The sequence below is a fragment of the Nestor notabilis genome, unplaced genomic scaffold (assembly GCF_000696875.1).
Source record: "Nestor notabilis isolate BGI_N333 unplaced genomic scaffold, ASM69687v1 scaffold4736, whole genome shotgun sequence".
Classification (NCBI taxonomy): domain Eukaryota; kingdom Metazoa; phylum Chordata; class Aves; order Psittaciformes; family Psittacidae; genus Nestor; species Nestor notabilis.
The window spans coordinates 1,194-23,633 of NW_009933171.1; the positions used below are offsets into that span (position 1 = coordinate 1,194).

The following is a 22,440-nucleotide window of genomic DNA, read 5'->3' on the forward strand; positions in this document are numbered from 1 at the left end:
GCCTCAGTGCCATGGGTTAGTGGTGGCCTTGTCAGCTCTGGGCAACGGTTGATTCTATGATTCTCTGTTGGAAAACTCCCTCCCTCAGGCCTTCCTTACTGGACGAAATGCTGCTTTTAATGCACAAACGTGCTGAGGGAGCCAGTGAGCACCCCACCAACTGCCAGCGTGTCTCCCTTTGCACCCAGCTTTGGGTGCTTGTCCTCCCTTTTGTGGCAGAACTGCTGTGTCCCCCATACCCCTGGGTGCCAGCATGACTGGCTGGCCACACAGAGCTCCATGGCTGCTCACAGACCTACAGAGTGATTTCTGTGTGGGGAAGCAGTGCTGGGGCTGCAGTGGTAAAGATTTGCCTTTAAAAAGGTGTGCCCATGTTACAAAGCTTACCAGTCCTCAGGAGGCGATTAATGGCTTTGTAGATGCACAGTAACTCACTTGCACTTGTACAATTGCCAGAACCTGTATTTCTCCTTTTTTCTTTTTTTTTTTTTTTTTTTTTTATACTAAGTTTCAGTCCTCTTAGATCAACCTGATATTTCTCTTCGGTGATCCAAGGCCAGGACCAGCACTGCAGTACTTTTATGCATGTCACTGTGCATTGGTCTAAGAAAGTTTCTGGTCCTGGCACTTTACAAAGAAGCTTTTCTTTTTCAGGGAAAGCAAGACCATTTGCCATCATGTAAAGCCTCTGCTTACCCTTTGCTGCCATTGCTGATGAAGCCTTTCACTGCAGTATGGGCTGTAGAGAAGGGTTGTCTAACCCCTTCCCAAGCAAAGGCACTACTGGGACAGTAATGGGAAGATGGGGAAATGCTAATTACAGAGCTTGAGGCGCCTGCTTCAGTCACAGAGGGCATGGCACGGTTTGGACAATGTCTGTGGATTAAGGATGCAGAGCTAGACACCGAGAGACCTTCTGGGCAGGGTGAGCACGCTCAGGACACCCATTCTCAGGGACATGTCACAGGGATGTCTCCAGCACCTCTCAATCGAAGAGGACAGAGGCTGGGGACAGGCCTAGCCATGGATGAGAGGACAGTGGGTCTTCAGACACAAACCCCACGTCCGACTCTGCAGGTTTGGGCGAGTTCTCTGCTGACTGTCGCAGTTCTTGTGCTTACTTTGGATCTTCATGTATTTAAAATAGTTTTTCATTTCTCACTGTAGGGTTTACCTGAGCCTATGGGCCTATAGGGGATGTGTGGAATTCATCATACACTTTACAGACAAAGGAGATTTGGTTTCTGGGAAACAGCAAAGCTCCTTTATAAGCCAAGAAGATGTGACTTTGTTGTCCTTAAAACAAAACCATGATGAACGGTTTTTAAGGGCAAACCTTGACAACTGTAGAGGGAATGGAAACAAACCCTAATTGCACAGCTTGTCATGCACTGAGCAGCAATTAAAGCAAAGGTGGTGGCCAGCAAGCTTATCATTCCCTTGGCAGTGTGCCACAATGGCCATATGGGATCTCTGTGGCGCTGCATCAATGCAGCATCATCTGCTGTCCTCCTCAGGGGGAGCTGCAGGTCATGTCCCTCACTTAGGTCTGACACAAATACAGCCTGTGCCAGCGCTTTGCACCAAACTTCGATCCCTGTTGGCAGAGACAGGTGGCATCCTGCTGCAGATGTGCTTCTGCTTTTGTCCCTTGGCAGCTGTCCTGAGGGCCTTTGTCCTGACAGAGTCCTTCCTACTGCTGTTAAGCAGCCACTCATGGTGATAGACCTGTGAAAGCCCTGTTCTGAGGGCTTCCAGCCACAACAGAGTGCAAAGGCAGGCCAAGCAGACATGGCACAACAGCAAACAAAAAAGGCAGCAGCAATTAAAATAGGGCTAAAACCTAAGTGGAAGCAAGAGGGGTTGTTGCTTAGGCTGTTACATTTCAGTTTACAGCTAATCGCCCTAGAGCCAAGGCTGGAATTAATCTCATTTGCTAATACCTATTAGACATCAGGGTTTAAACAGTGGATTGGGAATGAGGCTCATATAACCTGGCAACTATTGTGCTGGGAAAGAAGAACATCATCTCTAATTATCTTGATCATGGCTTCAAGCTATTTAAGTGTAACAGGTGCACAACCTGGTTATGAATTGCAATTAGAGATCCCTTTGCTTGCCTTTCACTGCATTTCAGTTTATCTGGCAGGCTGTATGTGAATCATTAGAGGTTATTTATGACTGGATAAAATGCAGGGATTAAAGCCAGGAACTCACTGGCATGCAGATGAAAACTATGACATACTGAAGCCAAAAATTGTCACCCTGGTGCAGAACTGCACCTTCAGTGGGTACTTTCAGAAGTACCTTGGCTGCCCTTTAGGAGCAAGGAGTAACCCAGACCAGTGGGAAACACTTCATTATTCCAGAGAATTGTTGTATGGAAGCATGGGCTGGGAATGCCCTGCCTTGCATCAGGAAAACAGGTCAACTGCACTTGGGAAGAGTGGCTAGAAAGTGATAATCCCTGTGTACTCAGCCCTGGTGATGCCACACCTTGAATTCTGTGTTCAGTTCTGGGCCCTCACTGCAAGAGAGACATTGAGGTGCTGGAGTGGGGCCAGAGAAGGGCAACAGAGCTGGTGCAGGGCCTGGAGCACAAGTGTGATGTGGAACGGCTGAGGGACCTGGGGGTTTAGTGTGGAGAAGGCTCGGGGGGACCTTATCGCTCTCTACAACTACCTGACAGGAGGTTGCAGTGAGGTGGGGTCGGTCTCTGCTCCCAAGGAACAGGACAAGAAAAAGGGCCTCAAGCTGCACCAGGGGAGATGTAGACTACCAGCAGATGGCAGCTACGCTCAACATTACAGGAAGTTACTGAGCCTTTACACCCCTTTCTAAATGGACTTGCATTTGCAGCACTCTCCAAGGGCTCATTTCCATCAGATGAGTTATTTGAACGTGCAAGGGGTTCAATTTGAAGTTCTAATTTTAGTACTGAAATACTGAGCAGACTACAACCTGAACCACTACAGTCCCAACTTGCCAAAGATAACAATAGTTCATCAGGAGGAACACTAACAAATCTGTTCCACTTCTGAACGGCAGAACTGCTGGAAATAAACTTTTGCTTGAAGTCAAGAGAGCATTTGTGTAAGAGGTCATCTTGTTCAAGTTCACATAACACCCCTGCAGGAAGAGACAAGGGCCATAAGCTGCAGTCTTCACCTCTACACATTAGATCTCCAGCACACTGGTAGCCCAGGTAGTATTTGCATATTGAACAGGCCCAGGGTGAGCCAGAGCAATGGGTGAAGTGCATGTGTAAAGCAGACTCAGTGGTACATTCATGTCCCCTCGGCAGCCCACTTCCCAAGAAAGTCTGGGAATCTCCAGAGGGAAAAAACAATTAAAATAACCTCATAGCAGAGAGATTCATACAGCACTTTCCAATATGCCTTGTCTTCCATGAACTCCTCAGATTTTGAGCATGGCATGTGAGGCAAGCCACAAAATCGAAGCGCTGAAATATCCCAGTGCCTGTTTATGGTGACAGCTCACTAACCCACACGATGCCCGTTGTGACAGCATGGCCCAGAACCAATACCAGTGCTACGCTTTCAGGCTACAGCACGGGAAGATGTGTATCCACGTGCTGTAAAGCCGAAGAGATAACTTTCAGTTTCACAATTCCCCCTAGAGATCTTAGACATCCCTAGGTGATTGTTCCTTGCATTTCCTCAAGGGATGCAATGTCTCTGATGAGACATTTGTGACAACAGCTGCAAGTCTGTTTTGCTGAAGAACACCATTCCCAATTAGTGAACATTAGAGTACTCAGGCATCGTCTATTAAAAATACTTTATACCATATCAAGACACAAATATAACTGTTTTCTAGCCACAAAAAGTCATTCTGTAGGTTAAATTTTTTAGTTACGCTAACAGTAAAAACTTTATTTTTATGATCAGAGTGGAAGGAGGAAGAGGAAGGAAAACCAAGCTTCTTTTAAATAGGGATGGGGGGCTTCACCATTAGAGTGAGAATTAGTGCATTCATTTTCTAATTCAATACATTACAAATCATTTCAGTAACAGTACTGTCTTATAATCACTCAAAGTGAGCAGTCATAACCTAAAGGAAATATGGAACAAGACATGAAATGAAGCTTGTATCTAAAATGGTATCAAACCAGCATGCTCATCTGGTGTAAATGACAGTTTCTTTCAAAAAGAGAGACATCACACTTTTAAGAAAAGCAAACATTTACTTCAAATTGCAGTATAGGCTTTTCAATCACAGAAAAAGAAAAACAGTGATCTGACAGCGGTCACATCCTGTGCAAAAAAACCCTGTAGCACAAGGTACTTGGAGCCGCTTACACATTGCAGGATAAAGTAAATAAATACAGTAGCTAGAATATGGCACTCTTGTGACAGTCTCTAAACCCCGTGGAATGCCTCTGAAATATTTTTTTTATCCTTGTATTAGTAGCAAAGTCCCACCACCGTAAAATAGTACAATGTTTTAAATAAACCAAACTAAAATATTTATATCTAAGAGAAGGATTTACACAGTTATAACTTTTAAGTGCAGAAAATGGGACTTGGGCTTAGATCTTTCTTTAAATTAACCCCCCCACACATAATCCCGTTTGATCTCAAAAGTAATTTTACGCTTGAGGAAAAATGTTACCAAAGTTGCATAATTTCATTTGTTACTCCCACAGCTGGAAGTTAAATTCTAAACAGTCGTGAAACACAAACGTTCATCATTAGCCAGTGAAACAAAGGACTTGTCAAAAGCCCTCAGGATTTCTTTATCCTCCAAATATTGACTTGCTCTCTCCTACATCTTTAGACAGCAATCGCTAAGTTTGCAAACAAAAGAATGCAATATGCATCATACATCAAGAAAAGACGAGGCTGACAAAGAAGAACTTCCACGTTTCTGAACCTTTTCCTTGCTTCTTTCAAACTTCTTTATAATCTCAGTCACTATGCACACAGAGGAAGTGAGTCCCACAAGAAACAGTAAATCTGTAAAAAAAAAAAAAAAAAAAGATACATAATCAGCCTTTCTAAAATTTGCCATTTAAGGCTTAGGGCAGACTTACAAAAGAACAAGACTTACAAGACTTTCAAATTGTCTCCCAATCACTGGGTAAGTTCACGAGAAATGAAAGAACCAATTTTTGCAGGACCAGGAGATTAACATGCATAGTTTAGGCACAAATCATAAGCACAGGCATGATATTTCAAACTCTTAAAGTATTTCATAACCTTGCTTTTATTAACACCTATGAAAACAAAGAACACTAAGCAACATAATTAACTTCATACAGAGGGGGGAAAACACCCCCCTATCATCAGAAATGATGCTACAATAAAAACTATGTAAAAACATTTATTTCACAACAATCATTTAACTCCAGAATACTGCAGAAGTAATAAACATAGGTCTTAATAAGGCCAGCAGCATTATGTATCTATAGCTTCTTAAAATCCTCATGTCTATTTATCCTACAACAGTGCAGCTGATTATTAAATAAAGGATCAATGTGTCTAAGTAAGGTATTTACATTTAGAGGGAAAAAAAACCCCAACTTGCTAAACAGCAAGATTAATATTGCTTTAAAAACTTCAATGAAGTCTATGCTTCATTTTTGCTTGCACCAAAATTTATATGAAAAACCTCTAATATACATAAGCACGTAAGAAATTTAAGAACACACTGATGAGCTGCGTACCATATGCATTTAAATCGTGGTTCCCAAAGGCTTTATATTCCTGTTGTATGCAAACAGCCAGAAAGTGCTCCTATAGAACCATCAGCTGGTGTATTTACAAATCGATCCTTACTGCACAGTTTTGAAAAGGGAACTGTTCTTACCCAAGACACTCAAGCTCTCTGTTTGGAAAACCTTCTGAAGTGGTGGAAAGTAAATGACTAATAACTGCCCCATTATAGATCCAAGAACGGCATAGCAGAACATTTTGTTACTGCAAAGTCCAATCTCAAACACAGATTTTGCCTGTAAAACAACACATTACACTGTACATGGAACCTTAATTATCTAGACAACAAAGTAATTCGTAACTACAATTGCTTTTCATCCAGACTTTTAGAAACATGTAAGAAGTTATTGTTGACCTTTTAGATAATCCAGAACAAAGTTCCTCAACAGGCTAATTACACTTTCTCTCTGGTAAACAGAGTACAAATCTTGTCTTCATAGTCATTGGCTTGTATTTTGAGCTCACTTTTCTGCCAGTACAGCGCCTTAGAAGGTACTCTCTGCACTGGAAGTGCTTTTGTTAACCCTGACAATTCACATCAGAAACAGATTGCAAATTAGAGTAAAGGTAGTAATGTATACTAGCAATGTCCTTTTCTCCAACTAGCATGAAAATTCAGACTTGTTTCCTTAGAACCAAAATATAGACAAAATGAACAGTTCAAACCTTTTTCCTTGGATTAGGGGTGTAGGGTTACAAAATACAAAAGTTAAGGCCTTTCTGCCAAGGATGCTGAACTGACAGAATTCAGCAATACAAAGGATGATCACGCTTCAGCTTTTAGTAAAAACTTCCTTGGTTCTGTCAGGACAGAAACATTACTACCAGCTCTGCATCATGTACACAAATTAAGGAAACTAATACTTATGATGTAATTTAAGAAATCCTACCTAGCAATATGTGAAACTCAAACTTAATAGCAGATGTGCAGGAAAACATTTGCAACAAACACGGCAAGATCCTCCCTCAAAGAAGATTCTGCTTATTGTGTAAATACTGTGTAAATGGACAATAGGAATCACCTACCTGAGATCTAGAACTCAAAGCATTGAACATATCAAAAAATACAAAACAGGTGAAAGTCATGGTTGTATCTCGAGGTGTTATTACATTGTCTCTTAACTGCAAACAAAAGAAAATGAAATGGCTTTAGCATGCTTTAAACCCTCTGCAACTAAGCAAAGTTATTACAATTCAAGTTCTGCTAGCTAGTAAATGAAAACAAAAGCAACTTGATTGCACCAACCTGATTTAATAAATCATACAGCAAAAATTACACACCTGTGACTTACAGCTATTTGTAATTCCAAACTGTGATTAAATGAAGCCTCCTGACAAACATTTATGCAAGCACACAGAATACCAAGAATACGATGTACTACCAAAAGTTCAAGCAACTTTTTTTTCTTTTGGGAGAATAAAGTCAAATGGCTGTTCCACAATAGCCTGGGTAGAAAGCTTGTACAATTACTTTCTATGGGTCAAGGTTTCCCAAGTAGATTTGGGACCTGGAAAAGACAATGTTAAAATAAAGAGCAGGGAATAAAATTGTACTCCCTATTTCAACAACTACTTCGAAAAATCTCTCAGCTGAATAGATTATTAAATAAGCACAGACAAAACATGCAATTAAGTTCATAAAAATTATGAATTCCAGCTGGTGGTATGAAAAGGACTTCTTTCAAATCATTTTGTTACTGCTTTAGATTTATCATACCTCTCTCCAGAAGACGAACAGTGTTCCACACACGATAATTATTGATGAAACCAGTATTTTAACAATCAGACTTTTGGTCAGAATGCTGTCCTTCAAATTTCTTGGAGGCTTCCGAATTACATCTTTATCCACAGGCTCCACCCCAAGACTTAAAATTAAATGAATGTCTTAGATTTTTATCATCATAAAAATAATTCACTGCTTCCAACTTAAGAATTAGATTTTCTGAGTTGAAAGATTTTAATCTTCTCTCTACAGCTTGAGAATTATCTCATTCAAATAAGCACATTACATTTCACATAGTTGTATGTATTAGTAAATAAGTATTAGCAATATTCTAACACTGTAGTTTTAAAGTGCATAAATACATGATCTCAGACAATATGCAAACTGTGATCAACCCAGCTAAGGAATTTACCATTAGTTCCTTTCCACCTCTCCCTCCACTATCTGTCTGCAGTGAAGAGGGTGGTCAGAGATAAAAACCAGAGGGAAGCCAGAATCCTGCATCCAAGTTTCATGAGCATATCTGGATCTTTAGGTATCCATGCTGCTCCCATAATTACCGTTAAGATACTAAAGTAGACCAAAAGGAATGAACATACAACTATACTGCAAACATAGTATCTTGGAGTTTGCTGTTTTGGGAGCATTTCACAAAGTTTCCTGTGTAAGCAGAACTTCCTTATTCAATTTCCTTGAAATAAAGAGGACTACAGTTCTCAAATGGAATTTCAAAGTACTTACCTTTGAGCTGGAGGTCCATCCATAATAATATTGATCCATAAGATCTGCATGGCATTGAGAGGATTAGGAAAGTTCATTAATGTAGCCAGTGAGATTAAAGTCAGTGCTGCTATACTCCTGTTGAAAGAAGCCATTTTTATAACTGTCAGCATGGAACATTTCTGAAGATCCACTGGTAGCTGCTTTGTAATCAACACTTCAACTGCTTAAGAGCAGATACAGATTTTGACAGCCTAATTTTAAAGGCGAAGTATAAATTCATTTAGAATACTCATCTTGATACAGTCCGTATTTTAAACGGCACTGTTTTAATAAGAAAAAGACAGCAAATTTGTGTCTTAAAAACCTCCCAGAGTTCAAGATAACATTTCAGAGTTATCACTCACCTTCATCTACTTGATTTTTACTGGGGAACTGGCTTCTACATTTTTGTTGTGTCAGAAGCAGGTGGTCTAAACATGGTTTTGTAAAACAGTCTGCTTTTACATTTTTGATGTAATCACAAGCACTCTACGCACATGTCAGTAGCCTAACCAATCAGTCAAGGCAAGGTACTACACCCCAAGCTCCCTGAAAATACCTATGCCAGCCCTCATTATTAGCATGGTGAGAACCCTAGGCAGAAACTGAAAACAGATTAGCTAGTTGCAAGCCTGGTATTAGAAACCTCTCTAAACAAGTATGCACTGATTGCTTTCAGAGCAAGCTTAAGCAGTTTCATAACCAAGAAGAGAGCAAGGCTTACAATTATTCCAGATTTAGTGCTCTACAAACCCCTATATTTGTTCTCCCTGCAAAGAGGGACAGGGAGGAAACCTGAGGCTACCACACTAACAGGCAAGCACGCTTTCCTAGAATACTTATGCTTAGTTATTTTTCAGAAGCACCCTTCTGGGCTTCTGCCAATGCAGGACACGAGTCAAGATTCAAAGTATATGACACTTCTTACAATTTTTATGCACATTTGAAGAGGTTAGCGTTTTCTGGGTTTTGTTCTCTTGGGGTTTTTTTTGGTGGGAATTTCTTTTTGGCTTTTGTTGGTTTTGGGGGGTGTTTGGCATTTGTGTGTGAGGGTTTTTTGTTTGGCTTTGTTTGTTTGGTTTTAGTTTCTGCAACTTTATTCAACCACTCTGAAATGCCGTGAAGGCTTCAAGTAAGTACATGAATGTGGCAAAGAGGATAACCATGTTCCTGAATCCAGATCCAGTAAGATTAACTCACAAAAATTTTGAAATTAAGACTTAATGCAAGAAAAGGAAGTCAGCTTCACAGAGCTAACTCATTCCATAAACCACTATGTGGATTACAGAGAAACTAACCTCCCATTTCCCTGGTTTCCTCCATTTGATTTACATGTTCTGGTTAAGGAGGGAATGACTAACTTCTCCTTTAGACAAGAACCCAAACATAGCTATGCTGTTTCTCGCCATCCTCTCACATACTGACTTTATGCATCTTAACAGGAAGAACTGTGACAAAGTTAGATGTCTGTTTATTGCACTATTTTCTGCTTCTTTAAAGAGGAAACAAGCCACCTAATACAGACATTTGAAGCAAAGCATTATCAGCACCCTATGTGAAATTTACAGTGTTCACATGAATTTATGTAGAATCTGCTTCATGATGTTTCCATTCATTCACAAGGTAGTTAGAACCTTCTAACACTGTCAGCTTTTCAAACTTACGTGCTCAGTTGAAATCTAACAAAATTTTTTATGTTGTTATAAATTCCTTTACCCTCCTCAATTGCAGACCTGCAATTAAAAACAAAGATTACATCACTGCACAAATAAGACTACTGCCAAAAAAATCCACTTAAAACAAACCAAAAAAGCTAATACTTCAAGCAGCAATACAAATGTCAAAAAACAAATGGAGCTGAGGTTCTTACAGCTTTGGCAGTCATTGTTTGTCAGCTTGCCTGGATTAATCATAACAGTTATTTTTCTAGCTGCTTAACTTAACTTACAAGATGAAATGTCAGTAATAAAATGTCCTCCTTGTTCAAGATTCACCAGCATCCTTGATGAGACCTCCTGATTCTGGTTAGATAGTTTAAAAAACAACCAACCAACCAAAAGCCTGAACACAACCAAACCCACACACTTTTACAAAACCACAGAAATACAGCGTGACTTTAGAAGACCAGCTATTCTTAGTGCACCACAATTAAATATGTATAGACCATCCTCGTGACCTCCAGCGTGTGTCCCAACTTGCTTATCACATTATCACGACTCTAGCAGTGAGAAACTGTTTCCTAATACCTAAATCAAGTCTCCTCTGCTGCAAATAAAGCTGGATTTTTTTCTTCCATTGCCCCATTAGCCAAGAACAACAATCAGCATTCCTTTAGTAATTTTTAAAACAAAAAGATCAAAGAGGTTGGGGGAAAGGACATAAAAATATGGAAGCTCGTACTTTCCCCCCTTAGTTTCCCGCTCCCTTCATTCTCCTATTGTGATTTCCTGATGAAGTGACCAAAACCAGAGAAAGCATTCCAGCAAAAGCTTCACAAAGCCAAAGTAAAGTACTTACCACACATGTCCCTCCTGTGCACTCTTCTGCAGATCTTAAAATTATTCCCTTCTCTCTCATTTTTACACACTACCACATTGCAGTTGGCTAAATTAGTATGGAAACCTTTTAACTTGCAGATCCTCCTACGACATACTGCTACCTAGGTAGATTTTCTTATATTGTAGTTCTACATTTCACTTCTTCCCAAGATTTAGGTGTCAGGCTTTCAGACAAACTGAAGTGTTCCAGGGTTGATGAATAATTTTGAAATGAAGGCTATCTCACTAGACAGCAGACCAGCTCTGCCAACAAACACTGCCTTCAAAAGTCAGATGGATTAAATTCAAAGTAAGTTAAATTTAGCCATACTTTCTTTGAAGTACACCAAGCAAAAACACCCAAATAGCTGGTTACCAGAAGTTGGTAACTTATTTTCACCTGTGATATTTGAATAGATTATATACATTTCTTTTCTGAAACACTACCTTATATAGAGTTGAAAATAAATACAGGAATGCTCTCTCTCATTTTTACGTAAGATTTATGCTTCTAAAGTAAGACATTAAATGAAGATGAATCCTATTGACAGCTAACAGACTCAAAATTTCACTTCAGTTTCCAAATACGCTATGATCATAGTTCTACTTGGAGCAGCAGAAATACAGGTTAATTTTTATAGCATGTACGTGTATGACATCTTTTGCTACTTACATCTGGTCTATGTACAAGACCAAAGTAGCAAGAGATCTAAATATGTAAATACATTATTATTATTATTACCATACATAAAAAGACAGAAATGCTTAGTTGCCCCTTGTTCTATTATGTTCCCAGCTCTTTTTTCAAGAGAATAATAAAGGTAATCACTATAAAGATAATTTTTCTGACTTAGTGCAGAACTCCTTAATAGCTGCTCACTTACAAACCCAGGGAATTTATTTTGGTTTTAACCTAAGCAACATTTCATTAAAACTGTATAGCACAAGGTATGTACATAAATGCCACCTACATTATTGTCTGAAAATCATCATCCACGAGGATCATATCTGCTGCCTCTTTACAAACATCTGTTCCGGTTTGTCCCATTGCTACACCAATATCTGCAGCCTTCAGAGCAACAGCATCATTCACTCCATCTCCTGTCATAGCTACTACTGCACCATTATTTTGCAGTGACTAAAGAAAACAAGAAGAGCTTGAATCAGGGATGGAAATAACCTATCGTATAACAATTCTTCTACATAAAAGGTTGGTGTCATCGTGCTCCCACACCCCAATTTCCTATAATTCCACTGTAAAGTCCTAAAAAAAAAAACCCAAAAACAAAACAAAACAAAAAAAACAAAAACAAAAACAAAAAAACCCCCCAAGCTCCAGCTGTTTGTATTCTAATGATTTTTATACAAAGATTTATCATATGTTTTCCTGTATTCAGACAGCCTAAATTTTAAAGCTAGGGTATATAAAATCTGCCTTTAAATAAAAAATAAAAAACACCCCACACTCTAGGGAGAAAGAAGATACTATATTTACATTTTAAGATTATTACCCTCTCAAAATTCTCAATATATTCCAACTCCCCTTGTGTTTGACTGCCTCCTCCTTACTGTTGCTTTTCTGATTGATCCAATTGTTATACTGAGTATGTCCCTCTTTGCCACCTTCTTTTGTTATCTTCTGAATGGAAGCATTACCTCAGACATGGCTTGAAATTCATGCCCTTTTATCTTGTTCTGAGAAGTACCAGAAATATGGTTCTTTCAACTTTCTACGCAATTTAACTGCAATGTGACACAAAATTTCAATCTACTCCCAGCCCCCAGCTCCCTACATAAAAGCATGATACTGCCTATCAGCAGCTGCCTGTCCCCTGTGAGCACTATGCATTTTCTAGGCAGTATTTTGACATACTGCTTTGCTTGCAAACCAAACGAATTTCTGATTTTATCTTGACAGACTGTAGCATGTTATAACTTAAGTGAAGGCACCACAAACAGTACTCATTGCAACAGTCCAGCATTTGAGCCTTTAGCATGACATACCTTTATAATTTTCAATTTGTGTCGGGGACTGGCTCTGTAAAATACTGCAACCTGTTAAAAGCACAATAAAGAAGCAGTGAAAATCTGAGAGATTTAAAGAATTGCAATGGATTCTATAAAGGCAGAGTATCGAGTATCCTATCAAAGGCTAACTGTACTCCTGTTAGCTCTAAAGTTGAAGCACTAGTGAGCTGTCCTTTTAGTAAGACTGAAATAGCATTCCAAAGAAGATTCAGGGCATATTCTGCTAAACAAAGTTGGTGCTACTTATTTCAAGACAGAATATGCAATTTAAAAACCTTCTGAAATTATGAAGCAACCTGAGTTGCAGTGGCTTGCTGCTGCCTTCCTGGCTAAATCTGTGCAGGTGATTGCCACGCCGGCTGTACAATCAACGTCCTTTCCCTTGTCAGCATTTCTGGCAAGCTACTCAGGACATTTCAATTTTACTTGTTTATGTTGCATATTATGAACAGATTGATGTTTTGAAGCTAATTAATAAAAATTCCAGCTTAGAAGGAATCACGAGTTTTCAGACGTATCTTTGTCTGTGGTCTTCTCTGTAAATTGAAATTTGAGCACATGGAGTTTAGTTTTCCATAAACGCCATACTGTTAGCATTCACATCTATATTTCCTTTTTAAGAAGCTGAGTAAGAAGTTAGACTTCTCAACAACCATTTCAGACTACACAGATTTCAGCCTTACTGGTCTAATTGATTTCTAATAAGATTTTAAACAAGCACCTAGAAAACAAATTGGGTCTCAGGTCAAAAGTGCATGAAGTAAATCTGTATCTATTTCAGTTATTTAAGGTGAAGAGTCCTAAAGAACAAGTATCACCAATCCAAAAATTACTATTTGCCACACAATTCTTTTTTCCTAAGTTTGTTTTTGAGAGTGTCCAAGGAAAGACACAAAGCTGACATGTACATTTCTTAACTGTAAAGTACTGGCTTTTGGCTTGCTTACATGAGACATGAGCATGCTGCACTCTAATTTCGCAGTCTTTTGCAAACAGGGCAGTATTTTGAGGCACAAATTTTGCAACACAGCTAGCCTGAACCTCAACTGCATTTGATTATGTCTTCACATTTACAATTTTGACATTGGCCAATATATTTAATAACTACCAAGTATTAAGCAGTAACTTAATAGACCCTTTCAAAATTCTCAACCAGTGACCTGGGATCAATTAAAAATTATTAAAAATGCAGACAGCTCCTCTTGCAAATTACAAAAGGATGGGCTGTCTGAACATGCAAACTGTAAAGTTATATATATATATAAGATGAGCTACTCAAAGAAATAAAATGGTCTAACAATATAAAAAGGTGAGGATGCTCACTGAAAGTGAGAGGTAGCAAAATCAAAGTTCCAACAGTCACTGAAAGGTAAAAAAAAATTGAGTTGTTAAGAAGAGAAGAAAGCAATAAACTCACTAAAAAGATAACCATGTGAGTTGAAAGAAACAAATGTTCATCTGGTCATAGGTTGAACCAAAAGATACTTGTTTGATTTGGAACAGCTTCCATGTTTCCGTTCTGAAACTCTTGCTAAACTTCCTGTATCACTTTGATTAGAACCATGCTATTTGTATCCTTTACTGCATTTCAGTAAGCAGTATATCAAAACAAACCTTTGGTGTTATTTGAGAAAGCTGCTGAATATCCAGATCATCTATTTCTTCTCCTGAGATTGCCTGTGAATTTTTGGAATACAATCCTAGTCGACTAGCTGGAAATAAATAATAAAAGAGGTATTACAATAATTTACCCTTTTAAAACATCAAGTACCCAAGTTTATTTTTTTTTAAACCTACTATTTCTGCAACATTTCAGATTCGAAATGCCTAGAGCAGAACATCTTAACACCTTATTGATTCAGTATACTACATATTTGAACTCTTTAGTAGCAAACACATACTACAAAGTCTATTATAATCAGATATTTATTTCCCTAGACTTTTATTAGGTCTAAATGTTGGCATTTCATTATGTCAGGTGCCAGATAAACACAAGAGCTCAGTTCTCTCTAAAGAATTCACAGTTCAAAACTATAATGGCAGAAAATGAAAATAACATGAGGAAGACAAGGGAGAAAAACCTTCTGAGAAGAAAACCTTCTGTGCTAGTCTAGGGGTGTATATTTTATGTGCATGTTAAAGTTATTGTTCATCATCCTGTATGCAAAGAATTCATATTCTGGCAAAAGTACTTGTACTTTAATGTATGATACTGTAAAATGAAGATAACTATTTTGTTTAAATATTTATTTATAATACTTAAACTTCAAACTTGGTTATATAGATAAAATTGTATTGGATAGCACTGAAGTGCATTCTAAATAGTCATTGTCACCGGCTAGTTTCGTTTCTCCATGTTGCCCAAAATAAGGCATCCAAAGCTGAGGGTAGAGTGGGGGGTGTTATAACAAAATACAGTAAGAAAATACAGTCTCCAACAGCAAAAGTCACATTAACCAAGCTAGAGAAAAGAAAAAAAAAGAAAAAGAAAAATACGAACAAGCAAATCTAAGCTGAAACCAAAGTATTACGTCAGGTGGGTTTGTTGGTTGTTCGCTGGTTTTTTTTTTTGGTTGGTTAGGTTTTCTTTCTCCTAATTGCAGTGTGCTGTATGTTAACCCGACATACAGAATTCACAAATGTTGAAAACTTAATACCCACACTTCACACCAGTTAGCTAGGCTCTGCCAAAACAGGACGCAAGTGAAAAATGAGAGGAAGAGGACTACTCATACCAATGGCAACTGCAGTCTCTTGTGAATCTCCAGTAATCATTTTTATTGCAACTCCTGATGTGATAAGTGTAGTAACAGCTTCTTTCACACCAGTCCGTGGAGGGTCAATTATTCCCACAAGTCCCAAAAAAGTCAGTTGTCCTAACTCGGGACCAGAAGCTAAGGCAAGAACTTTTAGGAGACAAAGGAGAGAAAGAAAAAAAACCACACACACACCAAATTAAAAAAAAAAAAAAAGTTAAGATTTGGAATTATCATTTACATCAACATTTAAAACAACTGTCTTAAACTAGTAGAGCAGCATAAAGCAAAAGGAGGCAATCTTCTTTTTCTAAACCTTGGTGGTAATACCTGTTATCTTGAGTACAGCCTGCTTACGTATATCCCCTTCTTCTGAAGAGTGGTCTTTTTACCAAACACATGTATTCCAGGTTTTAAAGATAACTTTCTTAGCTGTTCTCAGATTAAAGTGTTTATACTTGCACTGTGTGGAAAGAGAACAGCATCTAGCTTTGTGGTTTCTCTGTACATGTATGGTCTTTTATGCAGAAGGATGAAAGGGAAGATCAGTTAACTCTGTTCTGGGTTTGTTTTTTTTCTTTTAGAGAGGCAAAATTTCATTAAGTACATGCTGAATTTTTCTCTCATTACAAGATATGGAAGCTATTAGGGAGCAATGTACTGTTCAGTTACGTTCACATGCAAGAGATGACAGGACCCAGCAGTGCCTTTTCTCACCCATTGCAATTGAATCATGTTATTATACATGCCTTATGCAACAGCACCTGTTTTTCCACTCCCCCACTTTAAAGGAAAACTAAACAACCCGGTGGCACTTACTGAAAAACAACATAAAATAATCTTAGTAGTTTTGGTTGTTCTTGTTTATTTTTAAACAATAAGTAGTGCCATTAAGATAAAAAAGGTTATTTTGGGACACTGGAACAGCCTTACCTCTAAGTCCTGCAGAGCCCATAGATGTCTTCTCTTGCTGGTATTTCTCTCTCTGTTGCTGAACAAGAGGTAGGGTCTGCCCCTTACAGTTATATGATGTACAGTACCTAATGACTTGTTCATAAGCACCTTTCATAAAGCAAACTTCAGGTTTGTCCTACAGTGAAAAAGAATTGCTGTGTGGACATGTGTTTAAGTATACACACACAAGTACATACACATGCACACATTAATATCTATACTTCTCTTAAGAGTATTCAGAACATAGTGCAAATCGAAGTTACACTTCTAAACCTAAAAATTTGTTCAAGTATCTCTATACAGTGTATGTTCGAGAGTGGTAATGTCAGAAGAGCCAAGTTAATAATATCTCATTTCAGTAGACATCACACACATTAGACACTGTGGGTTACAGTTTACAGACTCAAGAGACCATGCAAAGGACAAAAAATAAAATGTACACAGAACATCAGACCTGAAAGACCTTAAGCTCATCATCTGACCAGCTGCACAGGTCATTAAACATCACCTGCACCCTTGTACCATGCCTAACAACTCTAAAATTTTCCAGATAGTCATCTAGCCTTTATGGTATCAAGAGATTGAGATTCCTCCAGCTACCTCAAACACTCCAATGCTAAATAACACCTTTCCCCCTTTTCCATTAAGAATTGCCGCCTCAGCTCAATTTCCAATCACTGATTCTCATCTTCTCTCCTGTGTAACTAAGAAGCTCCTTTTTAATACCTCTGTTTTCTGCCTCTGAAGGTATTTACACGAAGTAGTTAAGTTACTTCAATCTTTCTGATAGGCTTAACTAACAAAGCTCTAAGTTTCTAAACCCACTGCATTTTCTTAGCCTTCGAATATTTATACTCACTTTAAATCCCATTTTTCAATCTTTCAAAAATGCTGACATTGAAAACATAGACACAGTAGATCCTTACATAGATGAAAATCATACAGCAATTCCTGCTCACAACTCTACACAGACAAGGATAATACAACCATATTATTCATATAGATATAAGGAGTCAAATGCTCTGTTTCCAAAGCAAAGATTTTATTGTGACACTTGAACACTGTCAGCAGCCTTTTTTTTTGGTCAGAAGTGCTAGGAAATTTTCCATAAATCCAAGTAAGGTCTGTTGTTGCACATATCTAGAAGGCTCCAGTTATTAGACTGGCAGTGATTATGTTAATATTTATAACAAAAACATTCAGGTTGGTCTAACTGAAATACGAATTTAAGTATGTTTATGAAAGCATCACAAGATACAGGAAGAATGTTTGTGTTGATAATCCAGGGCACTGTCATGACTGGGAAACGTGCTGTCCATTTCAAACCCAGAAAACCTGCGTTTTCAAACAAATGCAATTTTACTACTGAACATCAATGCATCTTCTTGCTCTTAATTCATTACGTAACTGCAGCACTGAAACAGTAGAAAGATTGGCAGAGCTGCTTTAGATGTTTGAGGAGGGAGAAGGAATTAAAACCAGCCACGTATAAATTCGAAATTTCAGATAACCAAATACTTAAAATAATTTCCCAGTGTGCCTTTTATGGAAAGAACTTCTTGTGATTTTTCATCTCTCCTTCAGAGCTTGAAACTAAACCTGATCTATTATCAAACCACTTTCCCTGGATTGTGCCCTAGTACCAGCCTGCCATAACTTTTAGAATTAAAAATGAGGATATGAAACAAAATAGCTGTTCTACAGAGCCAGTGCACAGGGACACAGGGACTGAAGTTTACCTGCTGCGTTCTGTGAAGACATTTAACAGCCATCCATTTTTGTTCTGAGCTGAAGGGATATTCAGCCTTCCTTATGTAGTCTTCCTGGAGTCCATCTAAACCCATCTGTATAGAACAGAAGTACCACCACAATGTCAGGACGGTTTCTTTTCTAACAGCTGGACCATTTGTCAACTTGTTGAGACATGTTAACAATCATTACTTAGTTTAAAGCCATTCTACCTCTAAAGTTTCTTTTGAGCACACTGTTCCAGTTTAGACAAACTTCTGCCGAACTAGAACTGAAAGAACCTAGAATCTTCTTTCAGGCTTCAGCATAAGTCAGACCATTTAACACTACATGCTATCTTCGATCCAAGGATCTTGAAATACTTTGTAGAACCTGATCATCCACAAGCATGAGCCTTGCAATGGCTAGCAATGCAGCTCCTAGTTTGACAAAATACATCTATTGCCCCAATACCTTTTCTTTAAATCTTTTGTGTAATTTCTCTGCTAGGAGGCCCTACAAAATTGTAACCCAAGACTGTGACAAAGCCTGGAGAAGTCACCAATTTTAAGTTTGAATGATCCAACCTGACTTTTTTTGGTAACAATCAGAATCACCCAAACATTTAATCTGAAACTAACCATGAAGACTCCAGACAAAATGCATTTCATTTCAAAGACTGTTCTCTCCTCACCCCTGATGCAGCTCTCTGCATTCCATACTCTACCCTTAAACAAGTCCAAGAGAAAGTGTCTTAAAGAAGATGCAGCAGCAGCAGTCTGCTGTAAGCCATTCTTAGTACTTAAGAGCTTCACAACTCCTTCACCACCTCCCTTTCAAGCAACGGATGTGAAAGACTCCTGCTCTCAGTTTCTATGGGCTCTTGCCAAAATAACACCACTCTGGCCCTTTCCAGTCAAAGACCAGGGACTTGGAATGAGTCTCAACAGCAAGACAGATACATATCAGGTCTCAGTTACACAGGGACAGAAAGACTTTAATGCATTCATCTTCCAATGTTTTTGAGTTTATTCACCATCACAGAAAAAAAACAAGTGCTAAGATGCCTTGCCACATTTCTCAATAGCTGTAATGAGTGTGTCACAGCACTATAAAAAACCCCAGAATATTTAATTACAGAGTCCAAAATTCAAACTACCTGTGCCCCACACTTACAGGGCACTGTAAGTGCTGCAGTCACCAATACATCAATTACCAACTTCTTACTGCTTCTGATAACTGGGAAAGAGGCAGTACAATCAATAATGAATGGGTAAATTAGCTTGTGCCAGGTAAAAAACCAGTACTAAGTGCAAAAGATTAAAAGAAAGATTTTACTTTAGTTCTAAGTAATTTTCTCTCATCTTCATCAGGGATTGTAGCAATAGGATAAGGGCTGATGGGTTCAAACTGAAACAGGGGAAGTTCAGGTTAGATCTAAGGCAGAAGTTCTTCCCCGTGAGGGTGCTGAGGCGCTGGCACAGGGTGCCCAGAGAAGAGGTAAATGCCCCATCCCTGTCAGTGTTCAAGGCCAGGTTGGATGGGGTTTGGAGCAACCTGCTCTAGCGTGAGGCACCCTGCCCATGGCAGGGGGTTGGAAGTGGATGATCTTAAGGTCCTTTCCAACCCAAACCATTCTGTGGTTCTGTGATCTTTCAGAATGCCCAAAGATTTACAAAAGATAAGGAATGGAAGAGATGAGCAGTTGCAATACAAACCTAAGAGACCACCAAAAAAAAGAGGAGCAACCAAACAAAACACAAACCCCACAATTTATGTGTACACATTTCCCACCTGCCATGAATTCAAAAGGCACCTTCAAGTACATACCTTCATAGCAAGCGCGATTAAAGCCCCTTCTGTGGGCTTCCCCATTAACGTGTTGTTTCTAATCAAAGCATCATTGCACACACAACCAGCCTAAAAGACGAAGAAGGAATGGGGAGAAAACAGAACACAAAGTAAATTGCCATACAAAGCTATGTCATCAATTAAAACTCATCTCTCTGTGCCAAGATCTTACCTCAACAATTTTGCTAATGGATGGGTTGTTATAACCATGAATAATTTCACCATCGAGCATCACCTCTCCAAACCTGTTATAACCTACTCCAGTAACCTGCAAGGCAAACAGCCAAAGGCAGTATGCAATGTAATGTTCACCAGGTTCATAAACTGTTTTAATCTCAGCTTTTTACTATACAGAAAATTTTCAAAAGGCCACTCATAATGATAGATTTTAGTGTGAATGGATTCTCCTACTCGGCTTCCAACGCAGCATGTACTAGCGTAAGAATAAACAACTCTGAGGTCAAGCAAGTTTAATATGTTTTATTGAAGACTAATTTTCTTTCTTTTTTGAAGTAGCAACTTTATTCTTTAGCATAAATAGACACAGTGTATGTTGTTTCCTTACAGTAATGGACATGCCTTCGTTTTCTCTTCTTTCATTTGCTTTCTGATTTTTTCCTCCTATTTGTATTTACCCTGGTTAATAACGCATACCCCCTGCAGGAGATGGAAGTACAGAGCAGAGTCCTGCTTTCATCCAGTAAGGAGTAAAAAAAATAAAAATCCTATAGTTCAACAGCCCCTCTGTTGAGACCTCAGAGGTGTCAAAAACAGTAAAATTGTATTTTTAGTGAATAAAAACCAGGCATCCCATTAGGATCCTAAAAGAGTCTTTGTATCTACAGCATTAGCAGCTAATATATTTTACAGCCATTTGAAGTTCTTTCAATGAGGAAATGGAGCTGATTTGACCCAGGTATAAAAAAAAATTGTGCTCATAGTAAAGAAAAGTTACAGTACACGTACACAATTCTAGAAAAATAAGTAACAGGATATATAAGCAAACATACGTAAATAACAGGAAAGAATAAGAAAAAATGCCAGTATTTATACTTATAAAAGTGACAAGACCCTTTGTAAACTGTGATGCGAGATCCCCTCTCCTCTGAGCAAGAAAATGTTGGGAATTTTAGAAATGGTTTAAAACACTCCCATGAAACCACATCCAATTCCACACCCCACTGCTTTCGCTTCTCTTTTGTACATTTACTGCAGTCTTTGCTACAACTCCCCAACCTCAACAACCACCGCTTCATGTCTTGCTCCTACTCCCAGCTCCATCCATTACGAAAAAGCAAGAATGACAGCACGTACTTAGCACAAAGGGTTCACAGGATATTGTCTTTTAGCCAAAAGCTGGATATCCCTATTTTAAATGTTTGTAAAATACTAATTTTATTTTTGTGCATCTGCAGCAGCAAAATAACCTCAATTTTCTGTCCTGAAGAAAAACAATCTCTCAATTTGTCTTTGTACTGTATCTGTCTTTTATTGGAACCAAAGCCATCAAGAGATATAAGATTTATTATTAACAAAAAATTCTTCTGTAACCAAAGAAAGCTTAAATAACACAGAACAAAGGTTGCAAAACTAATTAGCTGGCAGTTGAGGAACAGGATTTTGGTGCAACAAATTTATGCTTTCTTAACTGATGCTTTACCTGCAGTATACTCAAGCATGTTTCAGCTGATAGACACAACAGTAAAAAGAAAAATGAAAGTCTAACAGACTCTCACTACATACCTCAGCATGCTGCCCATCTGAAGTAAAAATATGAGTAACAGTCATTTCATTTTTTGTCAGAGTTCCAGTTTTATCTGAACAAATTACGTTGCAACAACCTGAAATAACGAATTAACATTCATAAGATAGTGCTTGTTTAGAACAAAGGAATTAACAAGGACAAATGTATTCAAGACAAGTAGATTTCTAGAAATACTGCAGCTGTCTTTGTGCAAAAACATAAAGTGATTTACCAAAGACAGCCACCTTTCAACTACTAATGAATACCTGTACCAGGTTCTTTGCAAGTTTGTCCAAGAAATAAAAAAAACTAATTAAAATCTCAAATTCACAATTAATCTAAAATGCTTCCATGCACTACCTCCCTCTTTTTATTCCACTGTATCTCAAACTACATTAGTGGAATCTCAACTGGAATTCCTGGTGAGGAGGAAAGCTAAGAGTCTGCTTTAGAGCAGTAATTCTTTATCAAGAAGTACCTAACAGTGGCCAAAACACTTCTGTCACAGAAGTATGACTTACTACTAAGCCTGCAAAGCTGAGTAAGATTGAGAAAAGATTACAAAAATGTGAAATTTGTTATATGACTTTTTAACTCAGGCAAAAAGTATTTGAAAGAG

At 38.4% G+C, this 22,440-nt stretch overlaps 1 protein-coding gene across 2 annotated transcripts in view; it reads right to left on the reverse strand.

Annotated features, from left to right (window-relative positions):
• Positions 1 to 4,231: 4,231 nt before the first annotated feature.
• The window catches only part of ATP2C1 (ATPase, Ca++ transporting, type 2C, member 1), a 48,022-nt gene continuing 29,813 nt past the window's right edge, over positions 4,232 to 22,440 (reverse strand). For both annotated transcript variants that reach the window (XM_010016737.1, XM_010016738.1), the window contains 15 exons: positions 21,821 to 21,918; positions 20,250 to 20,345; positions 20,057 to 20,146; positions 18,238 to 18,342; positions 16,478 to 16,634; positions 15,524 to 15,694; positions 14,403 to 14,500; positions 12,765 to 12,815; positions 11,732 to 11,898; positions 9,888 to 9,956; positions 8,203 to 8,319; positions 7,456 to 7,603; positions 6,765 to 6,860; positions 5,833 to 5,974; positions 4,232 to 4,979 (listed from right to left, as the gene is read on the reverse strand). In XM_010016737.1, coding sequence (XP_010015039.1) covers positions 4,843 to 4,979; positions 5,833 to 5,974; positions 6,765 to 6,860; positions 7,456 to 7,603; positions 8,203 to 8,319; positions 9,888 to 9,956; positions 11,732 to 11,898; positions 12,765 to 12,815; positions 14,403 to 14,500; positions 15,524 to 15,694; positions 16,478 to 16,634; positions 18,238 to 18,342; positions 20,057 to 20,146; positions 20,250 to 20,345; positions 21,821 to 21,918 — 1,742 coding nt within the window. In that variant the 3' untranslated portion in view covers positions 4,232 to 4,842. The remainder of the gene's footprint in view (positions 4,980 to 5,832; positions 5,975 to 6,764; positions 6,861 to 7,455; positions 7,604 to 8,202; positions 8,320 to 9,887; positions 9,957 to 11,731; positions 11,899 to 12,764; positions 12,816 to 14,402; positions 14,501 to 15,523; positions 15,695 to 16,477; positions 16,635 to 18,237; positions 18,343 to 20,056; positions 20,147 to 20,249; positions 20,346 to 21,820; positions 21,919 to 22,440) is intronic.